This window comes from Meleagris gallopavo, chromosome Z (genome assembly GCF_000146605.3).
Source record: "Meleagris gallopavo isolate NT-WF06-2002-E0010 breed Aviagen turkey brand Nicholas breeding stock chromosome Z, Turkey_5.1, whole genome shotgun sequence".
Taxonomy (NCBI): Eukaryota; Metazoa; Chordata; class Aves; order Galliformes; family Phasianidae; genus Meleagris; species Meleagris gallopavo.
The window spans coordinates 9,156,520-9,166,406 of NC_015041.2; the positions used below are offsets into that span (position 1 = coordinate 9,156,520).

General features: G+C 45.1%; 1 protein-coding gene across 1 annotated transcript; it reads left to right on the forward strand.

Annotated features, from left to right (window-relative positions):
* The first annotated feature begins 7,406 nt into the window (after nt 1–7,406).
* On the forward strand, nt 7,407–9,887 carry RXFP3 (relaxin family peptide receptor 3). Its single transcript, XM_010725317.3, has one exon. The coding sequence runs from the start codon at nt 7,510–7,512 to the stop codon at nt 8,836–8,838; it is 1,329 nt and encodes a 442-aa protein (XP_010723619.1). The 5' UTR covers nt 7,407–7,509; the 3' UTR covers nt 8,839–9,887.

The window sequence follows — 9,887 nt, forward strand, 5'->3', positions numbered from 1 at the left end:
GCTGCCGGCCCCTCTGCCCGCCTCGTGCGGCGGCGGCCGTGGGGAGGGCCGGCCCGCACCAACCAGGCGGCCCTCCCGGGTCCCCACTGAAAGGCCATGGGAAGGAAGCAGCCCCTCATCCCCGCTCCCGTAAGGCAGCCCCGCTCACAAGGGCGAGTTCCACAACTAACACGAAGGAGCACGAAGCGCGCTGATATGTAACGTGTGTCCCACCGAAGAGGCGATGCTTGAGAAGCTGGAAGATGCCCAGAGGGCGCTGAGCCCATGGCACCTCGGCAGCTATGGGGCAGCCTCCATATAGTTTCTCTCACAGTGTCTCTGGTCCATCGTGGAGAAGGCTTCTAGTCACCTTAACATTTGTATTTTTAACTGGGAGCTTTCTACTCTTCACCAAGAATTACTAAATGCAGCCCTTCCTCACAGAATCATAGAATGGTTTGGACTGGAAGGGATCTCGAAGATCATCCTGATATAATCTGTAGCAATATTGTTATGCTTGGTAACTACATGGTGGATAACCATGTAGTTTGTTTAGACAATGGCAAGGGTCTGTGTTTTTGTATTGAGTAGATAACGGTGATTAACCAAGCAGACAGTGGAAGCAGACAGCAGAAGTTCTGTAAGTCAAGTAGATAAGCAAAGTTCTGCTTTGTATCTGTTAGCTGCGAAAGCAAGCACTAAATATGTATGTACCTCTGGGAAAACTTCTGAATATGTGTGTATAAACAGAAGACCTTTTGTGGAAGGTATGCATGACAGGAGTTCATCCTCCATGCATCCAGTGCTGAGAAAAGAGAATGTCTGCTTTCTAACCCTCCAACTTGAGTCTTAGAGAGTTTCCTGATCAATCAATTAACAGCATCCAATCAGTTCCAACCCCTGGCATGGGCTGGCTGTCCTCCACCAGCTCAGGCTGCCCAGGGCCCCATCCAACCAACCATGAGCACCTCCAGGGATGGGGCACCACAGCTCTCTAGGCAGCTGTGCTAGGGCCTCACTGCCCCCTGAGGGAAGAATTTCTTCCTAATGTCTAAGACAAATTTTCCCTTTTGGTTTAAAGTCATTCCCTCTCATCCTATCACTGTAAAATGTTGCTCTCCCTCCTGCTTATGAGCTTCTTTCAAGTACTGGAAGAAACAGCCCACTTTACTTCCTAATGGCACCATTTTGGCTCTGTCCTGTGATTGTGACCAATTCTGAGTTTTTCAGTAGTCTTAAAACTGACCATACCTCTTGTTTCTTGGATCATTTCTTGGCCATCAGTGTTTAACAATGCTCCCTCTTCTGTTGAAAGTTACCCAAAGGTGAAGATTTTTACTTAATTGCAAACACCTCTCAAACTCCAAAGGATAAAAATCCAAGAAACAGTTAAAAATCCAAGGATTTCCACCTGAGTTAGAAATGCAGATTCTCCCAAACTTGGGCCATGATAGCCCCAGAAACAAGACATATTTGTGAAAGAGTAGCAATATTTTATTTACGAGTCATAATCTGCTCTCTTCTGGCTAACAGAATGTCAATGGAATGGCACAGATTTTGCAGAAAAGAGTGATTTTGTGTAATATTTGATATCCTAACACTTGCCAAAAGAATTTTTCATTGGACCATATTTATTTAATACAACAGTATTTTACATATGAGTCTTTCATGTTACAGTGGCAAATTCCCTGATGCACTTGCCATTAGAATGTTTTTTAATATTCTAGTCACATATCAGGCACTGGACTGTTCTGTGACATTTGAAATTGTATCCTATTTAGCACATCACTGAAATTAATTTAAAGGAATGTGTGACCTGAAATCAATATGATGTCTTTAAAACTTAACATTTAAAAAATTAAGTTAAAGTTTTTAAATAAATTGGATAGTAAGGACGCGCCTACAATGAATGGAATTAAAAGGAGAAGAACTAAAATGAGCAGAACTGACTACCAGCATTGGAAAGAAGAGTTGAAAGTTCAAGGGATGGGCATGTGTATACAAAGTCCTGGTTTGGAAAACTTACGCAAGGCATTCAGAAAAAAGAGTCTTCCGTGTGAAGCATGTAACTGTTCATTTGCTAGAATTTCCACTCATCTTTTTGTTTGCTGCATCTGGTATGAGGCAACTAATATTTTGTGAAGGATCCCATCTTGGTTTCTTCAGCAGGAAAAGCCCATAATTCTCTTGAAGCATGAGACGTTTTTCCTCCTGCTTTTTTTTTTTTTTTTTCCTCCAAAACTACAGAGTTTGTACTGGTTCAAATCTCCCAACCTTGCAACCTTGCATGTTTTCTTCTCTAATATTTCTTCTCCAGACATGAGAACAAGGGAAAAAAATCAGGAAATAATAAAGAAATGAAGACTTCAGGAACTTAAGAGCATTTGTGAGAATGTGGGTGCCTTGTTTTGATTAGGTTTTATTAACAAACAAAAATTATAGATGTAAAAGCCATACACAACAGAGGAAAAGAACTGTGGGAATCTGATCCGAAACATCTATGATTTCCTGGGCTTTGTGCCAGCACTCACATACACATATACTGGGTGTAATGTCAGAAAATACACTGGGGAAAAAAGCTGGATTCCAGCTGCAGGCTGCTCTGGTGCTGGCTGACAGACACTTAAAATGTGAAGCAATGGCACAAGCAGAAAGCACTTCCATGCTGTTCAGACGTACAGAGGCCAGCTATTCTGGTGCTCCAAATTCATGAAACTGTGTCTTCTCAGAGCAGATCCAACATAGGAGTGCATTTATGGGCTATGAAAATAGAATACATACATATTAAACCATTTTGTCATTCACAAGAAATTGTTAAAATCTCATGATAAGGAATTAAGTCGCTGTCTCCTGTTCCAAGAGAGTCATAACCCGAGTTTTAGAACCTTTTGAGAAAGCAAGCGCTATTTTTTTCTTTTTATAACTCAACTTCAATTACAAAAAGTAAAAGAACACATCACAACATCAGTTATATTCCTGTGACAGCAAAGGTATTGTGGTTCAGTACCTGTACATTTATTGAAAGGAGATCAGAAATGCCAAGACATAGAGTCAAGGTACACTGCCAAGTCATCCATCCCGGAACCCCCCTCTATTTCCCTAAGTGGACCTCCAGACCTCAGATAAAAGAACCGTGTGTATAGAATTCCACGTATTTGCATAAATGTGTGTAGAGAAGTGGAAAAGCAGCAGCTAAAGAAAAGTGAGGAACAGCACCACAAACAACTACGTGGTTTGACATCAAGGAGCTGCGAAAAGGTGAAGTCCAGCTAAGACAATGAGAATTAGCATCTCCTAGCCTAAGTTTAGAGATCTAAAAGGCATGTAATAAATGCTTGCTTGTCTGCTCCTTCTGTCAGCAGAGGGGTGCCTCTGGAGGAAGGTACATCCTTATCTGTCTCGTACAAGGTGAAACATCTTCTGGGCCTGACTGCCTGTTAACTATACAGGCTGCTTAAGAATCTGCTTGGATTAGAAATGCTAAGGAGACAGATCACACGTGTTGTGGTGAGCCGTGTGAAAGCTAGAAAGTATTAGCAGGGAAACGAATTTTGAGGGAATGACTCCGAATCCCAAGGGCACTAGAGAGTATGCTGAGTGCATCTGTGCATCTGCTGGCTCTTTTCAGATTTAGATGAGAGTATGTGATAACATTTTTAAAAAATAATCTTTTCCCCTCTTTCTCCGTTGCTCCTAACACAGCAAATTTCTGGTAACTGGAATAGAGACAATGTTGGATCTCCCATTCCATTTCACTTCTACTCTAAATATTTCCGGAATATCATAAGTTAGTTACTCATGCAAAAAATATTTGCTTACATTCCACTTATGGTACGTTTGTGAGCAGATTCTAATAATAGAATGAAACAAACTCTAAGGCAGTGAGTAGTTGCATTAAAAGAATTGGGGGGAAGTGGGGAAATGGGATGTTTACATTCAGATTCCTGTGTTCAAACTTGGATTATTTGTAATTGGATGGATAGTATTCAAAATGGTCACTTGTCCATGTAAATTTAAAAGTTCATTTGATCTTACTGTCTGTATTAATTTAAAGCAAAATTGTGGAGCAGTAGTTCACTTTGAAATTAAGTTGTTTTTTTTTTTTTTTTTAATTAGTGTCATGAAAATATGTTCTTAGTGATGTGTGTAGGAATTCAATGAGGAGAGCACATGGAAAAAATCACAGAATACCTCAAATTCGAAGGGACCCACATACATCATTAAAATTTATATCTACATTCAAGCAATACTTTCTGGAGAGTGTACCATGTTCCATGAAGCCTAACAAGGATTTTATGCTTGGACATGATGACTGTGTTATCTAGGCAAGGTTTTGTAAAGAAAAGCTGTATGTTTATCTCTCATGTTGCCACAGATGCCTTCCTGTAGGGGATACACACCAATCAGGACAGAGATAGCAGTGCCATAAGATGCAGTTCCAAATGTAAGAGTTGACTATCTAAGAGTAGTCAGAAGCATGAGAACTCAGCCATGAGCTCATGAAAAGCCAAGAGGAGACCATATAAGTTCTAGAAAATAGACCAGAGAAAAATAAGTAAATGTTAAATATTCTTTCATTTTTTCCTATTTCTGTTTTTGCCTCTCTCACAAATACACACACACACACACACACACACACACACATACATATAAATGAAAAGAAAGTTGAAAGAAACAGAACTATAAAAAGAATGTATCATTCAAGAATCGTGTCAAGTCAATTTAAGTAATGCATTATGAACTCTTTTTAATGAACTGCATCAAGACCTTTATACTACTGATCCTTTCTTTGGTATGTAGAATAAATAAATAAATAAAACAATTTTGCTGCCTCAAAAATGCCCTAAGAAACAGTCCCACTTAAAGCGTTTCTGTAGTTGAAATAAATATACATTCAATAATTCAAAAATATAGTTTCAGCTACAAAACAAACAAACAAACAAAAACTAAGTTTCAAAATGAAAACAAAGCCCCATCTCCCTCTGCCAAGATGCTCTAGAATTGTGTACAGCCAGTGCAGCCACTGCTGTAATCATAGGCAATGTTTCATTTTTGGAAGAGGTTTGTCAAGTAAGTGAAAATATTATGTAGATCTTTCAAGGTGTACTGCAAGTAAATGACAATTTTCAGCAATGTTTATTTGGCATATTTATCTGAAACACTCCTAAAGGTTGTTTTAGGAGGCATTTGCAGGGGCACGTTTCATTCTGTCACATTCACTCTGACATGATGGAGTTGAACCCAAGGGGCAGTTGCCACTGCAACTCTCTGGTGACAGCCTTCTACATTTGCTGTTTAGATCAATGCTGCCTTAAAACAAGTGAAGATGGTCCAATGGTTGTTGCAGTACAGCATTATACAAACCCCAAAAGACTCACACAAACCATCTGCTTGAGAGTTCAGAAGTAAGTAAATCATCCACTTTTACTACAGTCATTGGAATACTTCTTGGAAGCCTAAGCCCAACATGTTTGTTAGGGTTTTCAGAAAGATCGATTCAATAAAGCCAGCTGCACCAACAATTTGATAAAAGGAAGACTCCAGAAAGTCACGTGTTAGTAATAAGTCTTTGGCAAGGTTACTGCATTTACATGGAGCAAGTAGAAAGTAGCTTTCTCCAAAATAAAATAAAAAAAACATTGGGCGATGTGAATGAAGAATTTTGCAACACATCTTCAAAAAATCAGATGACGTTTTATACATTTTCCAGCTACAGAAATGTCCTGATGATGTGATGAATAAATTATTGTGAACATACAGTGAACATTTCTTCGGCTATTCACCTACCTGTAACAAGTTCTCTTTATTGCCTCTAAAAATCCTCTTTGTTAAAGGATGATGAAAGAAAAAGACAAACCATTTGAAGCTACAAAGAAATCTGTCCGATGGTCAGAATATAAGCAAAAGACCTTGCACTTGCATTCCTGAGCTCAAAATCCACTATCAATATTCTCCTCAGGTACCTCCATTCTCACTCTGTAGCTTTTTCTGCATAGATAACAAAAAACAATGTATTTTCAGCTACGGTTTCTCTCCACTTCCCACTGTAATTTTTTTTTTTTTTATTCCAGTACCAATGTATTTAGCATAGCAAATAATCTGGAGGCTAAACCTCCCCAGAGCATTATAGTTAATTACAGAGCTAATTCCATTAAGTTATTCGTTTGCTATGTGCAATAGAGTTGATGCAAAGAACTTCCAGATTACTCACATTCTCTGTCAGCATTTCCATTAACTGGCTGATACTTTCACAAGGTCACCACAAATGTAGAACATAGTGAAAAGTGGACCACTTGCAACAAGTGGCACACACACATTGGTGTTTTTGCAGGAATTTCAGTAAAACAAATCTGCGTTGAGACTACAGAGAAGGTGGTCACCTGATATGGTATATTTAAGTACTTGTGGGATCTGTTTCCTTTTTCAAAACGTGCACTAATTTTGCTCCGTTTAACATGGGAAGAGGAGGAGGAAAGCTCCGATTCACTTCTCACCTGTTGCTTTCCGTTCTGCTGCAGGGAGTCGCCTCCAGGCGCGGTGCCGGGCAGCGGGGGTTCCCGAAGTCTCCGAGCTCCAGACCGGGCGCAGCCGCTGCCGGTACGCCGGGGCCCCCTGCGGGCGGGCGGCTGCCGGAGCTGCTGACAGCGCGGCTTCAGCCCCTCGCCGGGCTGCTCCGCTAATATCAGCGATAACTGCTCTGTGATTTCGCTAGAGCTAGAAAGGTGCTGGAAGGACTCGAGCAAACGGCACGGAACTGCTTCGGGGCGGGTCGGGGATGGTTAGGAGAGGATTCTGCCCCAGAGGGCGGTGGGCATGGAACAGGTTGTCCAGAGCAGTGGGCACAGCCCTGAGCTGACGGAACTCAAGGACTGTTTGGACGCTGCTTTCAGACATAGGGTTTGTTTTTTGGGTGGAGCTGTGTGGAGCCAGGGGTTGGACTTAGTCATCCTTGTGGGTGCCTTCCACCTCGGGACGTCCCGTGGCTCTGTGAATCGTGTGCCCCTGCCCTGCGTGCAGAATTTCCTCGGAAAGAATGGAGCCGCCAAGCAAAGATCAGCGCCACCAGCGCTCCTCAAGCTCCGCCGGACGGCTGCAGAAAGGCAGGGCTGCTCTCCGGAACATAAAACACCGGCCAGACTTTATTTTTTTTAGGAGATGCAGGGAGAGGCGGCTGAGCACCTCTTTGCCATGGGTAGCTACCGACGCACACTCCCGTCCCAGCGCGGGACAGCGGAGCGGAGCGAACTCCCTAACAACCAAGAGCTGGAGCCGTGCGGCCACCTCTGCCTGGCCGGGGCTGGAACACGGAGCAGGAGGGGTTGGAACGGGGGCGCGGCCACAGCACTCAGCACCCAGGAGAGCTCCGCCGCCGCCGCCGCGCATGCCCCGGCCCCTCGGGAGCGGATATAAATGCGGCGGCCGCACCGCCGCACCGAGCGGCATAGCTGCTGCCCGCAGTGCTCCGACGGTTCGCTCTCCGGCGCTGGGGAAGCGAAGAGAATCGAATCTTCCGCCGCCCCTGAGTATGGGATGGATGAGCTCTGCGAGCAAGACTCCTGCTCGGCGGCTGTAAAAGAAGGAGCGGGTCGGGATTCCTGGGACGCACCGCTGGATTTGCTGGAGGCCGGCCAGATGGGCAACAAGAGCAATGTGTCTTTCCTGCAGCTCTTCAAGAATCTCAACGTGGAGCGAGCCGATGGGATGCAAGGAGACAGCTCTGAAGTGGTGCGAATTGTCATCTCCGTGGTGTACTCTGTGGTGTGTGTCCTGGGACTGGTGGGCAACTTGCTGGTTCTCTACCTGATGAAAAACAAGCAAGGCTGGAGGAAGTCCTCCATCAACCTCTTTGTGACCAGCCTGGCTGTGACTGACTTCCAGTTTGTGCTGACCTTACCCTTCTGGGCTGTGGAGAATGCCCTAGATTTCAACTGGCTCTTCGGCAAAGCTATGTGTAAGATTGTTTCCTATGTGACAGCCATGAACATGTATGCCAGTGTCTTCTTTCTCACTGCCATGAGTGTGGCTCGATATCGCTCTGTGGCTTCAGCCCTCAAGAACCAGGGGCGAAGTGACCCTCTGGGTGGCTGCTGCTCTGCCAAGTGGCTTTGTGCACTCATCTGGTTGTTGGCAATCCTGGCTTCTCTGCCCCAAGCCATTTTTTCCACCACTGCCACCGTCTTTGATGATGTCCTCTGCCTTGTAAAGTTCCCTGAGGGCCAAGGCAGCAATGCACAGTTCTGGCTGGGTCTGTACCAAACCCAAAAGGTGCTGCTGGGCTTCGTGCTGCCTCTGGCCATTATCAGCCTCTGCTATTTGCTCCTGGTGCGCTTCATCAGTGAAAAGCACGTTGGCAGCACCTGCAGTAGTGCCAGCACCAAACGTCGCTCTAAAGTGACTAAGTCAGTGTCCATCGTGGTGCTGTCATTCTTCTTGTGCTGGCTGCCCAACCAAGCGCTCACAACGTGGGGAATCCTCATCAAGCTCAATGTGGTGCACTTCAGTGCTGAGTATTTCCTCTCCCAGGTGTACCTCTTCCCCATCAGCGTGTGCCTGGCACACTCCAACAGCTGCCTCAACCCTGTCCTCTACTGCCTGATGCGCAGGGAGTTCCGCAAGGCACTGAAGAGCCTCCTCTGGAGGATCACCTCGCCTTCTCTCACCACCATGCGTCCTTTTACCGATACCACCAAGCCAGAGCAGGAGGAGCAAGCCCTGCACGCCTTGGTGCCTGTCCAACCTGTTGCACCTCCTGCAGCTGCGGCTGTGCAGCCGGAGCTGGCTTACTACCCGCCTGGGGTGGTGGTGTACAGCAGCCGATGTGACATGCTGCCCACTGCCTCCACGCAGCAACACTACTGAGATAGGTGTGGGGATGGGACTGGGAGGGGGTTCTTTGCAGGATGTGGCCCTGGGACATTGAATACCTGTTAGGAACAAGGGGAGGTGAAATAGGTGGACGAGGGTGGGAGAAGCTTTTCTGGAGTTGTCTGCTCTTGGAAGCTGTGTGATGAAAATTGTCTTGAAAGTGTGCCCCAGAATGGAGAACAGGAGAAGGAAGGGATGTTGCGGTGTGCCAGGGATCAGGCAGTCTCCCAGAGATGCTTTTTGTTATTTGCACTTGTCCTAGCTCCTGCTGGAGCTCCAGCTCAGCCAGCGAGGGTGTGGCTTGTTGGGGTGAAGCAAAGCTGTTCCCACTGCATCTTAGCATGAGCATGAAGGAGCCAGGACAAGCAGGTACAGGGCTCCTGCTTGTTCAGGCTCTGCTCTTTTCTCTCTTCCCAGGGACCAACCAAGAGGGGAGAAGGAGTGCCATGTTTCTCTTTGGATAGTTGCAGGATCAACTTTTTGGCTTCTTCATCCTATCTGCTGTTACCAGCATACAGAGCAGGGTAACAGATCCTGGACAGCCAAGGAGAAAGCCTGGGACAGGACTTGCAGCTTCACAAAGAGGGGTTGCTTTGGTTGGGTTTGGAGGGAAGGGAGTTGCACCCTATCACCTCCTAACATCGTGCTCCCCAGCCCTGCTGAAGCAGGAAACCTGCAGATCCAGACATATGGAGGCTGCAGGTTCTGTTCTGTGCCTCAGACTCTTGGGCAGTTCACTCCAGGAGATGAGCACAATTGTAAATAAAGGAGAAAAAGGGGAAAAATCTACTTCAAACTATTTGCTCCAGGATACTACTTATTTCAGCTAAAACAAATCACAAGGTTTTGTGGGATCTGCACTGATACTTCCCAGTGTTTCAGTTAACTCAGTCTTAAATCTTAAGGTGTGACAAGCCCAAGAAGCTGCAGTTCAGCATCCCAGAGAAGGGCAGAAAATTACTGTCTGAAACAGTATTCCAAAGAAACAGCTGGGGAATAATTTGGGATTGATCTGAAATGAACTTATAAAAGCATTAAAAAAA

Excerpts from the sequence above, each read along its gene's own strand:
- RXFP3 (XM_010725317.3), top strand. The coding sequence starts at position 7,510 with ATGGATGAGCTCTGCGAGCAAGACTCCTGCTCGGCGGCTGTAAAAGAA.